The 23809-nt window shown below is 41.6% G+C and overlaps 1 protein-coding gene across 3 annotated transcripts in view; it reads left to right on the forward strand.

Moving 5' to 3' along the window:
- The window catches only part of HSD17B12 (hydroxysteroid 17-beta dehydrogenase 12), a 198355-nt gene that overhangs the window by 138020 nt on the left and 36526 nt on the right, over window positions 1-23809 (forward strand). For all 3 annotated transcript variants that reach the window (XM_043517722.1, XM_038406390.2, XM_038406391.2), the window contains 2 exons: window positions 2971-3035; window positions 4607-4651. In XM_043517722.1, the coding sequence (XP_043373657.1) occupies window positions 2971-3035; window positions 4607-4651 (110 nt within the window). The remainder of the gene's footprint in view (window positions 1-2970; window positions 3036-4606; window positions 4652-23809) is intronic.

A 23809-nucleotide genomic window follows, 5' to 3' on the forward strand; every position in this document is an offset into this window, starting at 1 on the left:
TCTTCTGTCAGTTTCTTCCACATATTTTTAATATCCTTGATATTGAAATGATTTTTCAGACTATCTTAAAATGCAACCTTTTGCTATCCATGCAACTGAGACAAAGATTCCATGACACTTCTCATAAAATGTTTGCCTCAGTGGCATTGGCCGGAAAGTTTCCCTTCACCTGCTTGAACTCCAACCCCAAAGGTGAATGCATTTCAACAATGCTGTTAATATATTAATAGTACAGTACTTTAGGATCCTATGGGGTTGAAGGCACTGTAGAAATGAAAAATATTGAGTCCGTAGCAACTGACTATGGTGTGTCTATAGATTGACTTCAGTGGGTATGTCTACGGTGAAATGTAAGCCAAAGAGTTAGTGGAATTCAAGTTAGCAGACTCTGGGTGTGTTAACCTAGTGGGCTTGAGTGCCTACACTCGTTTGTAACCCTAGGTTAGGAATTATTGAACCCTCGGTCCCAACCTGGGCCGCCAGTATCTACGCTGCATTATGCATGCCCAAGTCTAGCCACCCATATCCCAGACTTCGTGCCCTCCCAAAATATGGCCACTCTAGCCCTTTGTTCATGTTGCAGTGTGGGAAAATGTTTGTCCAGAAGACAAAGAAAATTGGTGTGTGTGGAAGTGTGGGATACTTGTGCCCTGGGAGTCTGCCAAGATTTCAGTGGGGATGCATTTACACTGCAAAGCAATAGAGCTTGAACCCTAAGTTGTGGTTTGACTCAGGCTCAGGCCCTCCACCTCCGTGGGGCTTTGGGATCCTGAGTCCAAGCCCTGAGTTAGCACGATTCGTGTGTAGACGGAATGGGGTTTAGGCTTGAGCCTGAGTTTGAACCCTAGATTTGCAGTGAACTGTAGACTTGTTCAGTGAGGTCAACAGCAACTAAATATATATGAAACAAAGATTGTTTTCATGCTACTGTCTTTTCATAATGAAGTTGAAATTGAGACTATATAGGACAGAAGCAGCATTGTTTGAGTGGGATTAGAAGTTTTTCTATGATTTGTTAGTGTTTAGATTACTAGAGTATGAATATTGGCTTCATATCTGGGTTTTCTACACTGGCAATTAACAGCGCTGCAAATTTCTTGCTCAGGGGTGTGAAAAAACACCCTCAACGCAGGGTTTCAGCACTGTAAAGCACCAGTGTAGACAGTGCACCAGGGCTGGGAGCTACACCCCTCATGGACGTGGGGGTTTTTAGAGTGCTTTGGCATTTCCCTTGTATATTAGCCCTCTGAGAACAAGTCTGAAGTACTGCATTAAAAAATTAGGTTTAAACAGTTAACAGATTCAGTTAATTTTAAATGCTGCCAGTGAGGGGAGATTTCACAGATCAGCTGAGTGTGAAAACAACTTGTGGAACAGTTTGCTATGGTGAATCCCTATGTAATGAGCATTTGACTAGACAGAGAAAGCAAAACACAAACCCTTTCAAAAGGCAGATAAGCTTTGTCAAAAACATGCACTGCTTAATGTACTGAGATTGTCATTAATGAGATTTCTCCAGCACTCCTATTTGTGCTCTTCGCCCCTCGCCCCCCAAGCTATTGAAGCTCTTTGACAGAGTGCCTTGAATGAGCTCACAGATTGCATGTTGGTTACTGCTGCCATCTACTGCCCTGACACAGCAATTGCCGATTTAGGAGTGGTGTTAATTTGGCCATTTCAGTGTATTTCACTTTCTAGGGCTCCCTTGTGCTATACTGTGTGTACATGTGTGTGCGCACGTGTGTGTGCAGTTTTTCACAGAAATTACAAGATTGAGCAGAACCTCGGTGATGGCCTATAAACAACTTGTAGTCTGAAGAGCTTTTTACAGGTACTTGGGGTGGGGAGGGAAATAGGCCCCTTCTCAAGGCATTGGGAAAACTGGCACATTTACTCTTTCACAAACTGTAAACAGTTGTCACGTAGGATGTTGCCAGGGATTGGGATGTGTCCCTTGACTTTTCATTTAATTCAGGTGCGTTACACAATTGTACCTCTGCATACTTGGTACAGTTCTGTTCAGGAGAAGGGTCTGGGGGATGAGAAGGATTAAAATGCAAGTTAAAAATAATTGGGAATATTCTTTTAACAACATTTTAAAAAGTAAAGAGTAAAGTGTCTTCTACAATTAGTCGTGAGTTTTGCCTAAGTGTTTGTACTGCATTCCTTATAGAGGGTGCTGGGTTACCAGCTGTTCCTTCTCTTCATGCACTCTAATGGACTAGTTCAAGGGCTGCTTCTCTCCTCCCTGTATTTAAAAATAGAAATTGAGTGAGAATTATGATGATTAGCTTGTATTTAAACATGAAGTTTGTGTACCTGCTTCTGATCCCAATACACTAACCTTAAACTGCATTAAAACACTGGAGAGTGATTGTAACTTGGGAGTGGAAGGCTCAACAGGTGAAGGCAGATGATCTCTCCAAACTAAGATTATGTGAAGAGAGGGCATTTGACTGTGGATTTAGTGGCCATAGAGTGAGTGCTTGCCTCAGTCTCTGGTTCATGTAGTCCAGGCCAACACAAACTGTCTTGCGCATAGCATGTTGAGGCTAACTTATTAGAGATGCAACATGGTCTAAACTATGCCTGCTGCAAATTTCAAAAGGGTAAAGCTATATATTGGGAATAACCACCTAACTTACAGGAATGTTTCCTGTGTTGTACTATAAAGCTTAGCAGAAATCCGGTAGGACATGTGGAAGATGACCATTACAATTTATATGGTCAAAAAGAATTCCAAAAATTATATTTAAGTGTCTTATGTGTTCACCCTCGCACTGGCCACTAGTACATGTGACTGTGTGTATGCTGTAGGAAAAGTGACATGCTACAAGGGCATAAAGGACACAGTTATAAAACATTTGAATGTTAACTCTGAAATGAGACTGCTTATTGCACGTCATCAAAGCTTCAGAATTGGAATGACAGTCAGCAGAAACAAGTAAAACTTGTTGATTTTTGTTTCAGTCAACAATGTGGGGATTTCATACACTTACCCTGAATATTTTCTTGATGTTCCAGACCTGGATAATGTAAGTGTTGCTATGTTTAATTTCACTCTTCTGCAGTTTTCTTACCTTAATAGTAAACTTGTCTTAGATTTCTGAGCAGGATGGAATGCTTGTTGAATGGAGTAGCCTGGATATAATTGTAAGTAATACAATATTAAGGCTAACAGGTTTACTTACACACACAGGATTGGGAATTTCAAAGAGATGATAGAAGCTTAGCCTTTTTTAGATACTTGCATATTTTTTGTTCTTCCAGAACAAAAAAAATTGCATGTATCCATTTGCAATTGCGTGTTTAAAAAAAAAAAAAATCTAACTGAGCTACAGTTGATATGGGATCCATATCTGAATTTCATGGCTATTGGGTATAATCTCAACTGAATTTTACTCTTTTTTTTTTTTGTACTTTTTTTTTACTTGGTTTTTAAAAGATGAAGTGAAGGCAGTGAAAGCGAGTGATCCATGTGAAAAAATACAGAATATTTGCAGATGTTATACTTGTGTGGACATGACAGTTTTTATAACAGCTTTAAATATTGTTTTTCAAATTGCCAGAGTTCATACTTAGTAAATTTGAACAAGATAAACAAAACTGAAATGCAAAGTTTCATGCTTCAAAATATACATATTTTTTAGAAATGTATCCATCCTTTGTCCCATTCTCATGGTCTGATAACTCAAACAGGTTAATGGACGTATTCATTCTTGGGGTCACCGTTAAATAAGCTTGAAAATCTTAAGTTCATTGAAAGTGCTGTAATGTATCTTCATCTAATGACTAAAAAACTTGTCAGTAAGTGAATTAATACACTAAGCAATATATAGACAAATGATAGCCTTTTAAGTCTGTAATATATTAAAAGCAATCATGATTTAATGTTGTTCAGTGGTCAGCATGTCAAGGAAGCCAGAATTTACACAGCTGGAGAGTTTACAAGTATGTAATAGTATAAGGAAGTGTGCTGCAACCGTGATATGTATGCACAGTTCGCATTAGTAGGATTCATAAACCAGTAAAAATCATCCAGTAAAACAGTTGACGTACCAGTCCACTCATTTTTTATTCTTTCAAGTTGTTTTTTTAACACTGGAAGAAATTGCAGATTTTCTTAACCATAATTTTTCCTACCCTATTATTGCCTCTCTGCATCCTCTTCTATTGAAGCAGGTGTGAATAGGTATTGACTACAGGAAAGTAGTCTTCAGAGCACACAATCTGAAATGAGGATAAATGTTAGTTCACAATCCAGAATGCCAAATGATCCCACTTAACTTTTTAATTTAAATCAGATGCTCACTCTAAATTACATAGGTAATTAAGCAGACTTACTGTATATACAACTAAATATAATGCCTGCATGTTTGTGGTGAGAGATCTTTCAATATCTAAGTGACTGACAGCCTACACCCGTGTCAATCTGGATGTACACCTGATTCTGACAGAGATTAGGGGTAGGGAGGTTGCTAGATTTCCTGCTGGAGATAGTTTTTGCTATAGTGCATGTTGCTTTTTAAAATTATGACACTTTGAGCCCTGGGCAGTTTAATAGTTATCAAAATAATCTTTTCTATAAATCTGTTTTTTCCTGCAGACAATCAATAAAATGATAAACATTAACATCATGTCTGTTTGCAAGGTAAGTGCCCTCTCACTGATATTTGCACTTAAAACTCTTAATTATTCTAAAACAATGAACAACTTTGATTCACCTGCTACAAGTAAATTGCTTTCACTTCCTTTGAGCAATGGAGTTTCTCTCTTTTTAATCTCAAGAATTGCTATGTTTAGTTTGTGCTCTCCTACCTGCTCACCAGACTGTTCTCCAATTATGTTGCATAGATGACAACTTAATATAAATGTTACACAAATGTTGCTATAAAAGACTAAGATTTGTACTTAAAACAAAACCTCATGATCTTTCACATTCATAATCCTGTCTTTCTCATGTCCGTGCACTTATCTCTCATCCCTTGTTGTCCTAGACTGTAAGCTTCTCTGGGCAGAGAAGTCCTTCATTTTTTTTTAAATAAGGTTCCATGTGCACTTATGGCACAACAGTTAAATATTGTATTCGCTGTGTGAGATGAAAAAAACAAGTAGGAAACTACTTGCTGTTATGGGTTATTGTACAAGTAGTCTGTTTTAACTTTTGGAATGCTACTTTTGAAATTATTTCTCCCCTTCAATAGTATCTTGAAATTTTTTGATGTGTTCACTTACTTTTTTTTAAATTTGGAAGAAAGGAGTCTGATTTCAGCCTTAAATTCAAGAGCATCAATGTTTTCTTGTTTGTTAAAACCAAGTCTGTGATCTGGCACAGTGAGCAGGGGAAGAGGATGTGACTTTTTTCTGTACCCAGGGTATGCTAAATATATCAGACTTTTAATAGGAGATGGAAATGATACCAGCTTCTCTATTGCTTAGGAAATCCAAGTTGGTAAGTTGAGGAAGCATGCTGGAAGAAATGTATGTTACTACTCACCACTAAGAGTTTGGCTACACTTGCAAGTTACAGCACAATAAAGGAGCCCCGGGCGCACTAGCTCATACCCATCCACACTGGCAAGGCATGTAGAGCGCTCTGACTCCGTGGCTACAGCGCTCCTGGTACTCCACCTCAGCAAGTGAAATAACGTTGTCTGCACTCCCGCTGGAGCACCACGGCGCCAGTGTGGACAAGGTGTTGCATTGCTGAGCTCTGATCAGTCTCCAGAAACATCCCATAATCCCCTTAAGTCAAGTGGCCACTCTTGTCGTTTTGGAATCACTGTAGGAATGCAGAAATGCCCGTTGAAAGCTGCGTTTCTGACAACCAGCTGCTTATCTGCTCCGAGATAAATTAACCATTAGTGTGGAATGCTGTGAGAGAGAGAGAGAGAGAGAGAGAGAGAGAGAGAGAGGCGGGGTGGGGGAAGGGGGGTCTGCTGCTGTCAGAACTTACAAGACAGCATACTGACATGCTCTAAGCCCCCCAAAAACCCACTCTCTCCCCCCACGTACACACAACACACTCCCTGTTACACTCCACCCCCTCTTGCCCCCATTTGAAAAGCACATTGCAGTCGCTTGCATGCTGGGATAGCTGCCCATAATGCACCGCACCCAATGCTGCTGCAGGTGCCGCAAACGTAGCCACGCCAGTGCACTTGAAGCTGTCAGCGTGGATAGACTGCAGAGCTTTCCCTACTGCGCTCTACGAAGGCTGGTTTAACTCAGTGCTCTACATCTGCAAGTGTAGCCATGCCCTAAGTTCCTATTTGCTTTTATGTATATAGGATGGAAGAAAACTTGCAACTCTTCTGACAGCTAAGGGTTAACTTTTTGTCTACTGTTGAAACCAAAACACTGGGTGAATTTAGTTGAAGTTGTGGCTGCATGGATAGGATTTACCCCATGTAAATGAGTGTTTTTCTTTTAACACATCGAAGTTCATCTAACGTGCTGCCAAGAAGCTTAGTCTGAAGCTGTCTGATTTCTATCCAAAAAGATACAGAAGCCGGAAAAGAACAAAACAATACTGCTGTAAGAATTCCCTTCACTACAACGCTTCAGTTTAAAAAAAAAAAAAGAGAGAGAGAGAGAAGGATATATTAGTTAGTAGATTGTGGTCCACTTGCTACTGTTAACTCTTTACTGTTTTGGAATTTGTGTTACCTGGAACCTGGGTACTACTTGTTCCAAAACTAGAAGTTGCTTAATTTATCATAGTTACTCCAGCAACTGCCTTTTCCCACTAGCCTGACTGTTGTTGTTCCTGTGGTTTTGCGCATCTTCGTCCGCAGCAAGCACCACGATTCTTCTGTCAGATGGGCTGGATCACAGTGACTTGTTGCTCGCCTACAAGATTTCTATTTGGGAGAAGCCAGATTCTGACTGACAGCTTTATCTAGGAAAGATTTTCAATAAAGGTCACTCAGCTGAGCTAATATACAGAATTAATGCCTACAACACTTGTGTGTAAAACTTTGTGTAAAGTATCTGGCGACCTCTGAGCTAGAGCTAAAATATATCAAGGGTAAGGTGCAGGAGGACTTCATTTTCTCCTGATGTGTGACATCCTTACTCCACCAGAAGAGGGAGCCTACTATTCAGTGATTGAAGACTTGGGGACTGCTCTAGTTTGTTCAGCAGTTCAGATTTTCATATATTTTAGCAGCTGTTTTCTGCAAATAATTAATATTTTCTCTTGCTCTAAAGCCCTGCCTATGACCTGGTGTGAGACATCAGATAAATCAGTTTACCATTTTAAACTTCACTTTCCTGATCTATAAAATGGGGATGACACTTACCCCTCCTTTTGTAAAGTGCTTTGAGATGTGTAGATAAGTGCTATGTAAGATCTAAGTTTTATTACTATTAATGGTAAAGACTGGTTCTCTGCTTCCCTCGACATACCTTATATCTGTATTAAGAAGAGTGGTATAAAGCTCACACCGAAGTATTCTTTACATTTTCCCTTGCATTAATGTGTGTGGGGTACCAGATAGTTTTAACTTGATGGGTCTTAAGGCTGTCATAGAATCATAGAATATCAGGGTTGGAAGGGACCTCAGGAGGTCATCTCGACCAATCCCCTGCTCAAAGCTGTCAGCTGGAAATAATACTTAGCATTTCAATAGTTCTTTCCATCTTCAAAGGGTTAACATTAACTTATTTAAAGGAGTATTCAGGGAATTAATTATACCCATTTTAGCAATGAGACTGAGTTAGACTGGTCAAGGCCACAGAAGGAGTCAGTTCAGATCTAGGATGAGAAATTAGCTGTTCCTCTCTTCCAGTCCAATTCTGCGTCTCCATGCAATACAATCTTAAAAATCAACGTGGAAAGAAAATAGATAATATTCCCTTTGGGGAAAGGATGCTATCTTGCTTTGTTTGGAAAGCATGTAGCTCACTTAAATTTTACTGTAATATTTTAAAATGTGTAGGTATCAATGTGTCAAGCTGAGAAGGTGTCTGTTGGCATTAAGAGTACACTTGTAACACCTTGGTGAAGAGCGGAAAGAGAGCAGATGATAGAAATTCTGAATAAAAGGACAGGAAAATGTTATAAAACAGAATTAGAGAGAACAGAAACATAGGTAGAAAATAATCCAAAATACAGATACTCTACAGGAATGAGAAACCTCTGGAACAAGAATGACATCCCCATCATATTGTAAATTCATGTTTCAAATAGCCCAGGGCAGCCAAAGACTGCATGCCTGCGAGAGTGTGTAAGATTATGTCACAGAGAGAAGTAGTGATGGTCCTTCTTTGGCTCTGGTGGGACCATATTTAGGAAATTGCATTTGGTTGGGTGCTCCATGTTACCAGAAAGGTGTTGATAAATTGAACGTAATCCAGAGGAGAGCAACAAAAAGATCAGGTGCCAGAGCAATTAACTTATGAGGAAAGATCAAGAGCTACATTGTAATATCTTGGCTAGGATTATTAATGTATGACATAATTTACTTACAAATATCAGTAATAAACAAATAAATATTTAAAGTTGTAAACACCAAAAAGGGGGAGAGTAAATACACTGCAGAAGATACTACTCCCTAGATAGAACACTCATGAGCAAATATTACACATGCATTAGGAAGTGGGGAATCAGCTATTTAAATTGTGGTGAGGGAGAAACCAGAGATGGCTACGAGGCACTTTGCTAAATTAAAACTTTAAACATAGGAAACAGACCAGGAGAGAAGGATAGCAGTAGCCGAGAGATGTTTTCTGTTAGTGTTGAAGGAAGCATTTAAAACCTCCTTCCAGCTGCAGATATTCTGTCCAAACTTAGAAGAGTCTGTAGTTCCATGACTTTTGATAGCTCTGTGGGGTAGTGACAAAAATGAGTCCCACTGATTTTTTGGGTGGAATAGTACATCTCATCAGTTGAGCAATCTCGTTACATCTGGTCACATCTGATCGAAACATCTTTCTCGGTTCAGCCTGAGTTCTTTCCTCTTTCAGCTTACCCTCAAAAAGTTTGAGATCTTGAATGGGGAAACTTTTGTTCTGCTAAATTCCAGAAATAAATTCTGCTCAAAAGACACAACTTGAATGGAAGAAGCTTGCAACATGATATGATTCAGTCATAGTGTCTGCCTTCGTAGGCACTGTCTCTGTGTCTGGGCTTCAGACCTTTCCTTATACTTGAATTGGTGACAGTTTTCACAGATCTGATAGGCCAGTTTTGTCCAGCCTGGAGTAGGAGAATTATCAAAGAATTTTTGCATATAAACCCCCCCCATTTAAAAAGCTTTCATTTTAGACACAATTCACTGAATTGCTTGTAAAAGTTCATTCTCGTGAAGCATGAATGTAATTCCCATTCCATTTTAATCGTGGAATCGTCCACATGTAGAAGGGGCATAGACACTGTCCCAGTGTTTTTCAACCTTTTTGGTACCCAGGACTGGCTTGCTGCCTTTCTAAACTGTGTCAGGGAGATCTCGGGGACCTGTTCCACGGACCAGTCATAGAGAAACACTACGCTAATAGTTTACATATTATAGTCTCTCTTGTATGGATTGTGTATGGACAGTTACGGTCTGGGTGTGTGTGTAATTTCGTGGGCAAGCTAATGATAAAAGGGTAAGGGAGGTGTAATTTGATGGGTAAAAATCTATAGAATCATAATTTCAGTGGTGTGCCCCTGTGTGGCACAGCAAAGGGGACTCACTCCCCCCACCTCCTTCTCCTTCCCCCTCTCCCATACCCTAGCTTCCAGCTCTAGGTCCTCCGGTTGGTAGAAATTTTGATAATAAAGTGTTATCAGAAAGGGTCAAGTTGGGTATCCATTCAAAACCTTTTCTCTTACAAACACAAGGTACCAAACATGACAATTCTTGAACAATTATGTAGAGATAAAAGAATTTTTTTAAAAATCAGCTTTGTTTAATTATACTTTAACACAGGCTTGTCAAACATGCAGCCCTCACAAAGTTAAATTGTGTCCCTTGACGGACTATACTGTTATCAGTTAATGCTCAGAACAAGATATCTAATTAATTTTTTACTGTTACAGATTATTATAAATAGAAGAAATGCTTCAAGTTATTTGCCATAATCAGCAAAAAGGAAGCAGTTCAGTGGTACTGATGATCAGCTTTGTTTATTATGTTGTCATGAGGAATGGATAAGACATCAACATACAGCAAGAAATTACTGGAATCCATCTGCAAATGGTGTGTGCATAGTTACATAACATACATTACATAATGTAATTACATGTCATCTTTGAAAAGCATACTGATACGTTTGAAGACATTTCCCAGAAAACACAGGACTTGCAAGACTAGTTCCACACATCGAGTGTGCATTCCACTCTGTGACCTATTGCACACGATGGAGAGCTGCAATACGGAAAGCTGGACATGCACAAGTCCATGGGGCCAGATACAATGCATCTGAGGGTGCTGAGGGAGTTGGCTGATCTTTGAAAACTCATGGCGATTGGAGGAGGTACCAGACGATTGGAAAAAGGCAAATATAGTGCCCATCTTTTAAAAAGGGAAGAAGGAGAATCTGGGGAACTACAGACCGGTCAGCCTCACCTCAGTCCCTGGAAAAATCATGGAGTAGGTCCTCAAGGAATCTATTTTGAAGCAATTGGAGGTGAGGAAGGTGATCAGGAACAGTCAACATGGATTCACCAAGGGCAAGTCATGCCTGACCAATCTGATTGCCTTCTGTGATGAGATAACTGGCTCTGTGGATTTGGGGAAACCGGCTGACATGATATACATTTACTTTAGCAAAGCTTTTGATACGGTCTCCCACAGTATTCTTGCCAGCAAGTTAAAGAAGTATTGATTGGATGAATGATAAGGTGGATAGCTTGTTGGGCTCAACGGGCAGTGATTAACGGCTTGATGTGTAGTTGCAGCCGGTATCAAGCAGAGTGCCCCAGAGGTTGGTCCTGGGGCTGGTTTTGTTCAACATTGTCATTAATGATCTGGATGATGGGATGGTTTGCAAAGCCCGTTGCCAACTCTGTCCACATCTATTCAGGGGATACCATCATAGGGCCTAATCACATCAGCCACACTATCAGAGGCTCGTTCACCTGCGCATCTACCAATGTGATATATGCCATCATGTGCCAGCAATGCCCCTCTGCCATGTACATTGGCCAAACTGGACAGTCTCTACGTAAAAGAATGAATGGACACAAATCAGACATCAAGAATTATAACATTCAAAAACCAGTTGGAGAACACTTCAATCTCTGGTCACTCGATCACAGACCTAAGAGTGGCTATACTTCAACAAAAAAGCTTCAAAACCAGACTCCAACGAGAGACTGCTGAATTGGAATTAATTTGCCAACTGGATACAATTAACTTAGGCTTGAATAGAGACTGGGAATGGATGAGTCATTACACAAAGTAAAACTCTTTCCCCATGGTATTTCTCCCTCCCACCCCACCCCCCACTGTTCCTCTGATATTCTTGTTAACTGCTGGAATTAGCCTACCTTGCTTGTCACCATGAAAGGTTTTCCTCCTTCCCCCCCCCGCTGCTGGTGATGGCTTATCTTAAGTGATCACTCTCCTTACAGTGTGTATGATAAACCCATTGTTTCATGTTCTCTGTGTGTGTGTTTATATAAATCTCTCCTCTGTTTTTTCCACCAAATGCATCCGATGAAGTGAGCTGTAGCTCACGAAAGCTTATGCTCTAATAAATTTGTTAGTCTCTAAGGTGCCACAAGTACTCCTTTTCTTTTTAGTAAATTTGTGGATGACTCTAAGCTGGGGGGAGAGGTAGGGTCCAGAGTGACCTAGACAAATTGAAGGATTGTGCCAAAAGAAGTCTGATGAGGTTCAACAAGGACAAGCACAGAGTTCTGCACTTAGGACGGAAGAATCCCATGCATTGCTACAGGCTGGGGACCAACTGGCTAAGCGGCAGCTCTACAGAAAAGGACCTGGGGATTGCAGTGGACAAGAAGCTGGATATGAGTTAAAAGTGTACCCTTGTTGCCAAGAAAGCGAACAGCATATTGGGCTGCATTAGTAGAAGCCTTGCCAGCAGATCAAGGAAGTGATTATTCCACTCTATTTGGCACTGGTGAGGCTACATCTGGAGTATTGCATCCAGTTTAGGACCCCCACTATAGAAAGGATGTGGACAAATTGGAGGGATCCAGCAGACGGCAACAAAAATGATTCAGCGGCTGGGGCACGTGATTTATGAGAGGCTGAGGGAACTGGGTTTATTTAATCTGCAGAAGAGAAGAGTGAGGGGGGATTTGATAGCATCCTTCAACTACCTGAAGGGGCGTTTCCAAGAGGTTCCAAAGAGGATGGAGCTAGGCTCTTCTCAGTGGTGGCAGATGACAGAACAAGGAGCAATGGTCTCAAGTTGCAGTGGGGTAGGTCTAGGTTGGATATTAGGAAAAACTGTTTCACTAGGAGGGTGGTGAAGCCCTGGAATGGATTACCTAGGGAGGTGGTGGAATCTCCATCCATAGAGGTTGTTAAGGCCAGGCTTGACAAAACCCTGGCTGGAATGATTTAGTTGGTGTTGATCCTGCTTTGAGCAGGGGGTTGGACTAGATGACTCCTGAGGTCTCTTCCAACTCTAATCTTCTGTGATTCTATGAATATCCCAGAATGGATCAAGCAATTCACTGAGGTTGAATCAGTGACAAAGCAAACTTTTGGGATGGTGCAGTGATACGTGAAGAGGGTTGAGTCTTTGCTGCTCTTTATTTGATTTGTCAGGACTGCTAATTGGAATTTGTGCCTTGCCGCATTGGAAGACTTGGTTAAATCTAAAGCAAAAAAGTATTTCACGAACTATTCTACAATGACTGTCTGGCACCTCACTGAAATAAGAGGCGTAGAAAGTCTGATCCTGACATATGGGAGAAATTTCAAAAAGGAAATTGGGTTTTGAAAGGTCACAAATCTCTGCTGTGTATTTGGTTTAGACGAAGCCTTAGAACTTGAAAACAGAGCAATGAAAGTCGTTGGCATCGGGGAGGGAGGTTGGTGGGCATAACACAGCATCCAAATGCTCTTTCCTGGGTTTTCCTGACAACCCCAAAACTCCATTGAATTTTGAATGAAATATTAATCATGGCTAGGATGACTTCCCCAGAAATAACCAAGCATTATCTAGTTTCATTAGGTGGTGATAAATGCCAGTAGGAGCAATTTTAAAGATAGAGAATGAGTTTACTTGCACTAACAATCCATTTGTATATGATGAACCAGAGCTCATTAATATTATGAAAGCAGTCTTCAGTGATGAGATAGCTAAAGATGTCAGTCAAATAGATACTTTGGGTCATGACTCGTATGGAGCCTTAAAACCCCAAAGAATTGTCCAAGGCATCATACATCTATGGGCTCCAGTCAAGAAGAACAGACTAAAGCTGTTCTCAAATGCAAAAGAAAAAAGTCAAAGTACATGGTGGCAGATGCTGTTACAGAGCTAACTGCAAGCAGATCATTGTTTGTCTCTCTCCTGGTCATTGTCCAGATCTCTGCATGATATTGATCTGTGTGAGACTTTGGGGAAAATACGAGTTCTCCACGGTACCACGATTGATGTTTGAAAGCGACGGAACAATGCATATGTACTAGGCAAAAAGCATCTTGTGTGGTTTTCCTAAGCCAGCACCTAGTGGACAATGTGACTGGTACCTTATGCCACAGACGCCTTTTGAGTAGCAATCATAGATGGTATGGCTGAGGTGCAAGCTCTCGACAAACCAGAAACTATTAATACCTGCCAAGATTTGGCTGAAAACTTCATTATGAGGCTACAGAGAAATTGGTGGACTGATGACAAAGACCACCTGAGGATTGATGCATATGCAGAGGACTCAGGTAAAATATTAACAGAAGATTCCATGGTATTGCATAGTACTAGTATTGTCCAGTACAAAATCATTGACTCCACATACATCTCCAATGTCACAATGAAGAAGCTGTTGTCTTATACTCGCACAAAGGATGAGTTAACTTCATACCTTGCAGGAAAAATGCTCCAGCATGCAAAGAAATGCTCTGAAAATTTTGTTGTTGCATGCTATAATGAAGCTGTTGTCTTGCACTGCTCAGTGGAGTTTCTTCATAGTTCCCATGAGGAGGCTTGACAGAATCTCTGTATATCCCTCAGAGGTGTGTTCCTATCACTCGGACTATTAAAAGCCACCCCGCTGCTGGATTTCCACGCCCTTTCAGGATGTGATGCTACTGGAAGGTTGCCTGTAGAAAGACCCAATTTATTTTACTGGAATGCATTTGGTTCAGTCTCTGAAGGCTCTTCTTGCTCTGAAGATGAGATGGTCACTGATGAGGTCAAAAATGCAGGGGAGGCTTTCATATGCTGAGTTTACCATTTGAAGACAAACATTGACACTTGTAGAGCTGTGCTGGTGGATGTCTCCCAAGAAGCGGATAAATGGAGAAAAATTGCTACTGATAAGAGGTGCATTTATACGTGCTATCAAGAGGGCAAATTATCAAGCAATGGAGTGGCTGTGAGATAGAGTGCATCCAAAACTACCCTTCCTTATCGGGCATGGGTGGGTTTTGGAGGATGGACTGATCTCCCCAGTTGTGTGAAATACCACGCACTTCTGAACCAACCCTTCAGCTAATCAAATGTTTGTGTACAAAGACCAGATGCTCATCACCCTGCAAATGTCTGGCCAGCAACCTGCCTTGTACAGAGATGCGTGAGTGCAGCTTCTATGAGGATCAGTGTGACAATGTGCCTGTTGGTGCCCTATGTGGAGAGAACACTTACGATGACTTTGATGAACAAATGTTTTCAAGGCTAACTTCCATAGGATGACCAAAGATCAATGTCTCTTAAGTATGCCGTGCATCCTTCTGTTAAAGTAATATTAAAATTTTTTGATTTTTAAACACTTTCTCAAATACCTGTCTAAATAATTGTTCTAAGTATGTCATGTTTGGTTCTGTTGTGTTTGTGGGAGAAAGGACTTTTTAATGATGCTCTATTTGACCTATTTCTGACAACTCTTTGTTATCCAAATTTCCACCAACTGGAGGACGTGGAGCTGAGAGCATGGGGTCCAGTGAGTCATGTCAACCCCCCCTCCACTGCCACACCATGGAGGGTGACACCATTGAAATTGATTCTTTAGATTTTTATGAATTGAATGATACTGCCCTTACCATTCTGTCATTAACTTGCCCACAGAATGAGATTTTACTACATTATGCTCCCAAACTATAAGCTGTTCCTCTGGTTCAACCTAATGGTCTTGCTGCTTCATCTCACTGCAGAGCATTTGAACCATAAACTATATTCTAGTGGTAGACAATTCTTCTTTCTTTGTTCTCTGAAAATAAAGGAGATGTACAACATCGTACACCACAGGGGACTATTTCAGTAGTCTCTTCAAAATCTTACATTACTACTAGCTTATTGTAACTTTGTCCCAGACCTGTGTATGTGAAATCCAAGAAAAAGCTATCTTAACTGTAGAAGAATTTAAAATTCTTTTGCGAGTTCTCTAGCTTCATCCTTCTGATTACACACTAAAGAGCTGGGTAAATGCTTTAAATTCCAGAGCAGCACTTGTCTTGAAAGCTAGGAGAATTAGTTCTAGCCCAGCAGCAGTCTCCCCACATTTAATGTGACTGTTTGTCTTTCTAGATGCAGAATTCTAGTATTAGAAGCAATATGGACACAGCAACATAACCTTGTACATTTTAACATTTTTGTGCACCATAGTTTAATTTTTATGCTAACATTCCCTACTGTTTAGATTTTAAGTAGAAGGTTTTCTAAACTTTTTAAGAATGATTTCCCTCAACAAACTGGGGCCCTTTCCTAAGCAATGCTCCTGGACAACTGCTCCATGTCAGTGGTAAGTATACATCTTCCAGGTTTGAAATGGGGAGGAAATACAACTTTAAATGATAATTAAAGGGGAGAACTGGATATTTCTGGTGAGTAACCATTGGAGAGTCATTAAAGTGGTAAAGAAAAGGAGTACTTGTGGCACCTTAGAGACTAGCATCTGATGAAGTGAGCTGTAGCTCACGAAAGCTTATGCTCAAATAAATTTTAGTCTCTAAGGTGCCACAAGTACTCCTTTTCTTTTTGCGAATACAGACTAACACGGCTGCTACTCTGAAACCTATTAAAGTGGTAGTTAATCTTCATGCTGGCACCATTCTTAATGAATAGGAGCATTAAATTTAGTGCCCTATTTTAAAACATAAAACAAAGGAAACTTGCTTATTACATAGTTGCATATTCCAATTGTTTTTTTCTGAAACAACTGGTGTAGGAGCTGCAATTTCCCTGGATTTAAAAATCAGTTGGCATCTGAAGTTTGGTATCTTTGCAGTGGAATGTTGAGTTGGTGGTAGAGTATGAGAAGAAATATGCTGCTTATGTACTTCAAGAGACTGTATTAGTGTTTTATATTCACTCCAATCTGCAGTGACAATTTTTGTGTATCAGGTGGTGATGACTGGCTTGCCAATAAATGAATAAATGCCCTCTAATGAATTGTAAAGCTAAGGGAATCGGGATGTTGGGCAAGTATGTGTGTGTACACACAAAGCCCAGTGATGGTAGAGTTGAGAGATTTCCAAACACATGAGAAACTGTCAGTGCACAGGCAATGAAGCATTCATTAGTGGTGTAAGTGTACCCTCCTTTACTAAAACATGTAAAACTTTAAAAATTGGAAACTTTCTGCAGCAAGAAGGCTGTCCTGAACACTTCCTTTATGGAAATACTAGGAATTGTCCACACTACCTGAAATGAATAACACGTTTCATTTAATGTGTTAGCAGTTTGTATACAGGCAGTTGCCAGTGCCTGGCCACTTGGCCTGAAGTTACCAACATTTAGAGAAGAAGGCAAGAGCAGTAGAATTCTCAAGAACTAGTTTTTCTTGCAGTAGTGGCATCCCAGTGGAAACCAGCAGTTTATTCATAAAATTCACTATCTGACTGAAAAATCACAAGTGCTCTCAGTAACCACCAATGGGGGTGACACTGCAAGAATGGTGAGGGCTTTCTGTAAATCATGACACATTTTTGGTATCCAGTTGCCTCTTTATCCGTAACTTTTTTGGCATTCTTTTCTCCAAGATCTGACGTCTTGTCCCCACTGCATTCTAATCCATAGATACTAGATCTTTTGCAGATTTTAAAGTTCTTAAAAACAAAATGCTTTCTTCCTCAACTGGGTATCTATAGATAGCCAGTTGCTAATACTGAATTGCTGTCTGATTTCCATACTGGGTGCCTGTATCCTGTCCCTAATCTTGTGCCATCGCTGGTTTTACAGTTTCTTAACTTGTGTAATTTAAGCACTGACTAGATACAGTTGCATGTTTTTCAGGACTGGGTTTGTAATGTCATTGTTAACTAGCAGTGATGTAACATTCACTATGTAATGTATCTGACTGTCTTTAGTCGCCTCATCTCACTTCTGAACAGTAATGAATAAGAAAGGCTTGATGATTTTAATATTAAGGAAAGAATTACTGTTTGTACTAATGCTGCACATACAGGGGCATGGGAGAGTTAATTATACATGCCTGAACATAAGATTCTTCTTTGAGTGCTGGTTGCTATGCATATTCCTCATGTGGGTTAGAGTTTGTCTTAGTATAGTTAGTACAATTTCGTTTCTCCCTGCAGACAGACTGCAAAGAGTTCCAGGGTTTAAAAACCTCTCCCGGCCCCACTCCGTGTTTGTGAGTGACAAGCACCAATGTTGCTTTTATTGTCTGGGGGAGGCACGTATCTCGGCTAAGTTCGGCATTTGCTGCTAGTTTGCCCCATGAACTAAGCACAAGAGCTCTGGCTGAGGAAACATCTTATGGAGAAGGCTATGAGACCTCAGTCGGACCCAGCCAGGGAGACTCCTCTGCCATAAATTGGCCTCTACCAGCGAGCAGTGCCCCTCTAAACACAAGCTCAGTAGCCAAGCCAGAGCTGCTAAACCCAAGGAGTCAGCAGTCTGGGCTTCTCATGAAGGTTAGGGCACTGTCATGAGCATAAGGACTAATCTCCTTCCAGGTCTGTTTCAAAAAGGAGGGATCCCTCCCTGACTTCATCCAAGTTGGGTGAGTCCTCACACGCAGGTCCTAAGGACTTAATGGCCTACTTTAAACGCTCCTATCATGAGGGCCAGGTATGAAGGAGAAAGCATCTGCCAATACTGATGTCAGGTCCAATTCGTAAGCCTAAAGATCAGCATCTACTAATGCTATCTAAGAGCTCACTGTCAGATTCTTCAACGGTACTCACCCATCAAGATAATACTTAGTCCTGCCATGAGTGCAGGAGACTGAACTAGATGACCTCTCAAGGTCCCTTCCAGTCTTAGAATCATAGAATTGTATCTCCATAAAGACCTGCTGTTCATGATGACTGCCAGTGCACCATACCCTTGGTACTGACTACTAGAATGTGCAGAACTTTGGGATTAACTGAAACCTACACCTCACCAGCATATATTTTCACCCTTCCTTATCCTCAGTCATTTCTTCTTTTGGGTCCAGAGACATTTTGACACCAAAGGAATCTACCTTGAAACTACCTGTTCCCCTCTTTGGTTCAGAGGCAGGAACTTTTGCCCATGGACTGCTATGCCGGTCAAGCAGAAACTGGCCTTTTCTTTGAAGGAATTGGAGGATCCAGATGATTCTTCACTCCCCCATAAGGAGATGAGTTTGGACAGAGACTCAAGGAAATCGTGTCACACAGATATGACTGCCATGTGACCTGATGCTGTGAGCTCCCCCTCAACCAGTCAAGCCTTAATATTGGCCCTACTGGCACCCAGGGAATTCCTACATTAGACATTCCAGATCCATCCATGAGTCCTATGGTACCTCTTCTGCATGACATCTACCTGTTCCACCAGAGTATGAGGGAGAGGAGATTGATCCAGAGATACTGATGGGTGTTCATCATCCTCATCAGATAGGGCAATTCCCATCTTCACCTTCCCTGCCTGACAACCACAGGCAATATCAGAGTGGTGAATGGCCTTCAGAGTCCACTAGAGGAGAGGAGCAGGATTCTAAGCATCATCTCCTTGGGATTTTGCAATGTTCAGATCCCAATAGGGTGGCACTTCCAGTAAACAAGGCCATCATGTAACCAGCTAGGGTAGTCTGGTACATTCTGGCCTCTTGTGCCCGCACCCCAAAAAGGGCTGATAGGTGCGATTTTGTACCAGCCAAAGGAGCGGAGTTTCTTTTCACACACCCAGCGCCCAACTCCTTAGTGGTGCAAACAGCCACTGAAAGGTCTAGGTTACAGCATCTCAAGGCAACAATGACTTGACATCCTAGGGAGGAAGGCATTTTCTTCTACAAGTCTTCAGTTCTGTATTGCTAACTAGCAAGTTTTGTTAGCAAAATAACATTTCAACAATTACTTGAAAATTTTTGACTTCAAGGACAAACTCCATCAAGAGGACAGGGCCCATTTCCAGGCTCTCCTTGAGGAAGGTAAACTGGTAGCCAGAGTGGATGCCGCTGACATTATGTTTCGAGGGATAGCCACAGGAGTGGTCATGAGGCATGCATCTTGGCTGCATGTCGTGGGGTTCCCCAGGAAGGCTCAGCATACCATAGAGGACTTGCCTTTTGATGGGTCTAATTTATTTAACAAAAAGACTGATGTCTCTAGGCTCATTGAAGGACTCTAGGACAGCCCTCTTACAGCCTGGCCTCGAAGAGGAAACACCCATAAACAGATGTATTAGCCAAGACCACCTCCCCAACTGTTCTACCACCAGTGCTCATTTGAACCACCACGCAAATACTAGAGGGTACAAAGGCCTAACTATACAGTTCTTTTTACCTAATCTGTAACTACTTAACCCAATCCACCATCCAGGGGTTATTTTTGATGGTGCAATTGAGCACTGCTTAACACTATTGATGCCGTCCACTACTGTCCCCCCCCCCCCACCCTTTGGTGGCTGCTTCACCCTCTTTGCCCACAATTGGAGGGTCATCACAACAGACAAAATAGGTACTAGTAATCATCCACTGCAACTACTCTATAGAGTTCCTTCCCCACACTCTCAGCTGCTTTCTGGCCCCTCTTCAGGGATGATTCTCACGAGCAGATTCTCTGTCAGGAGGCAGATTCTCTCGTGCAGTAAAGGCTGTAGAATAACACTACTTCAGTAACAAGGCAATTGTTCATATTTCATAGTCTCCAAGAAAAATACAGGATGGAGACTCATTCTTGACCTTCAGCAATTAACCGTTTTTGTTCACAAATCAGAATTCCAAATTGTTATGCTGGCATCAGTAATTCCCCCCATAAAGGAGGGAATGCTGTTCACAGCTCTTGGCATGAAAGACACCTACTTTCACATGAAGATTAATCCATTCTACAGAAGGTTCCTGAGGTTTCTGATGGGACAAGAACATCACTGTTCAGAATACTCCATCACGTTAGCAACAGCACCAATGGTCCTCATGAAGGTCGTCTCAATGGTGGCGGGCCAAATGAGACATCACAACTACAATCTTTCCGTATCTAGTTGACTGGCTCATAATTGGTTACTCTAGTCAGGAGGTACATTCGATGACTGTTCTTGCTCCATCTTCTGGCAGCCTTGAGAATCTTTGTCAACAAAGAAAAGTCCACTTTTCCTACTACAACTGTAGACTTTATAGGAGTGACCCTAGATTCAATCTCAGCATGGGCCTATCGCCTATGGAAATATTCCAAGTCATGAACAATGTGATAAGAAAGCTACTTTTCAGACCATGAATCTTTGTCAAGGGCTGCCTTTCCCTGATCAGCTCCATGGCATCATGCACTTATGTAACACCCTTTGCCAGTCTTCACATATTTTGCCTACAGGCCTGGCTGTGGTCCATCTACTGTCCAGACAGAGACCACATCAACACGAGAGTAAGAATTCCCACCAAAGTCACATCTTCTCTTGTCTCGTGGTTGAACCTGGAACAAGTACATGTGGGAATTCCTTTCATCAAACCCACACCTGATATGGCCTTGTCCAACATACGACTTATTGGCCGGGAATCCATCTGGAGAATTACACCCCCCAATACTCATGGACTTCTCCATGAGACCAGGATGCATATCAACCTACTGGAACTTAGAGCAGTCCGTCTAGCCTGTAATGCATTCCTTCCACTTATTTCATCTCACCATGTCCAAATAATATCGGACAACATGACACTCACATAAACAAGGTGGAGCAAAATCTCTTCCTCTCTGCCTAGAAGAAGTCAATTTATGAAATTGATGTGTCAAATCACATAACTCTTAGCTACATATCTACCAGGTGCACGGGATTGTTTAATGAATATTCTCAGCAGGCGCTTCTCCTATTCATGAAGGATAAGTCCATCAATGGCTATTAGTTAGGATGGGCAGAGGTGGTGTCCCTTGCCTATGTTTGCCAGAAGCTGGGAATGGGTGATAGGGGATGGATCACTTGATGATTACCAGTTCTGTTCATTTTCTCTGAAACAGCAGGCATTGGCCACTGTCAGAAGTCAGGATACTGGGCTAGATTGACTTTTGGTCTCTCCTAGTATGGCCATTCTTATGTTCTTAAGTGGGAGATAACACAATTCCATCCTCAACAAGATCCTCACACAGTGAGGAACACAATCCTGGAATCTGTTTGGATCCCAAACAAACAAGAAGTTTATTCTATACTGCTCCAGGGCAGCTCTGAACTGCAGTTCCCGGGGCAAATATTCTTCTATTATCCTGGACAGATTATCTCAGATATGCTTTTACTCCCATCTATCTGCTATCACAAGTTCTGTGGAAGATTCGCTCTGTCACAGCTTGGCATTTTCATAGCACCCAACTGATGATGCAGACACTTCTGGTTTCTGGACCTTCTGCAAATGTTAACTCCTCCTCCCATCAGCATCTGACCCTTCCAGTATCTACTAGCTCAGGAGAATGGCAAGATCTGACTTCGCAACCCAGGTTTCCTTCACATCATGGCCTGGTGTTTGGATGAACATCAGATCTTAGAACATTCATGCCCAGAAGCCATTCAGTCTACTCAGACTATCTTCTGTCCATGAAAACGTCAGGGTTTTCCATTAGTTCCCTGCGGGCCCATCTAACAGCAGTCAGTGCCTTCCATCCCCCAGTAGAGAGATGCTCCCATTTTTACTCATCTAGCAATAACTCTATTCTAGGTAGAACTTTCAGGAACCTTCCCACCGGTGGTGAAACCTGAAACAATGGACCTCAACCTCATACTATAAGTACTAACCACACAGTTACTTGAAGCACTGGCTCCATATTCTATGTCCCGTCTTTGCATGAATGTTGCCTTTTTAGTTGCCATCACATCGACCAGAAGGATCAGTGAAATGGGAGCACTCCTGGTAGACCTACTGTACACCATTTTTCATAAAGAGGTTTCCCTTCACTTTCACCTGAAATTCATCCCTAAAGTAATTTGAATTTACCAGGATTCTTCCCAAAAACCTCATGCTTCCTGTTAGGAGAGTAGACTTCACTCTTTCAACATCAGACAAGGTCTGGCATTATACCTGCAAAGGACAACATGGATTAGAAAATCACCAAGGCAATTTGTTGCTACAATGGAATGGTGGCAAGGCTAGGTATTATCTGCTCAGAGACTAAGTGTATCTTTGGCTGCGTAATTTTGTCATCAACTGGCATGTATTTCTCTCTCCCACGTGGGGTGACAGCCCATTCCACTAGAACACAAACAATAGCATCTCTTCGATTAATACCTTAGTAGATAGCTGGAGCTCCATTCATATGTTCACAAAGCATCAGGTATTAGTTCAAGCTGCCTCCTGCAGATATAGCTGTTGAGACTGCAGTACTACAGGCCTCTATACCAATTGCATCCTTCCATCCCCCCCCCCCCGGTTTAAATATTTCTTGTCAATCACTCGTGTGGAATACACACAGGGACCAGCACTCAAAGTAAGGGAGGTTACTTACCTGTAACTGGATGTTCAAGATGTGTGGTCTCTATCTGTATTCCACTATCCACGCTCCTTCCCCTCTCTTTGGATCCTTTTGATTAGCAGTAAGAGAGGCACTTGAGGCATCGGTCTGTATCACTGTATGTACCCTTGTTTCAGAGTACAAGAACAACTGCTGAGCTGTGGACCAACTGACACTACTTGCTAGAAATTGCGGATCTCTGGTGCATGATGCCCGTGCATAACCAAATGTGGAATACAGATAGGGGCAAGACATCTTGAAGAACCTACATAAGTTACAGGGAACTTCCATATTTTCCATGTGTGCAATATACTAAACTGACTGAAGGCATTTCACGCCACAGATTTCAGTTAAGTCTGAGGCCTGATGTCATTTACTTGGGAGGGATGAAGATTAACGTATTGGCCCCCACTTCCAAAGCAATTAATTCCATTTACACTGAGCTTAGAGGGTGGTATCTCCAGTTTGTGGAAGGGTTTCCTGTATTGATATTTCCTGTGGGAATGGGATGAAGAAATGAGTCTGTGATTAGAGAGGCGGTTAACTGCTCCAGAATGAAATATTAGTACAGCACCTACTTAAGACTCTGCGGCTTGGGCTCTGGGAGGGTGTTCTAAAAGATGGCTAATCACATTTCTGACAATATACAGCCACTGAGCAAGAGACTCAGCTGGAGGGCTTTGGACAGAACAAACACCACAGGTGCCAGGTCTATACGTCTTTGGACCCAGCATCTTTGCTGCTGCCATCTTGATTTCCTTTCTTTGAGCGGTAAAGGCCATGGTTCCTACCCACCCTAGGGATCGCGTGGCATCAGATAGAAACTGCTCATGCCA

The sequence above is a fragment of the Dermochelys coriacea genome, chromosome 6 (assembly GCF_009764565.3).
Source record: "Dermochelys coriacea isolate rDerCor1 chromosome 6, rDerCor1.pri.v4, whole genome shotgun sequence".
Classification (NCBI taxonomy): domain Eukaryota; kingdom Metazoa; phylum Chordata; order Testudines; family Dermochelyidae; genus Dermochelys; species Dermochelys coriacea.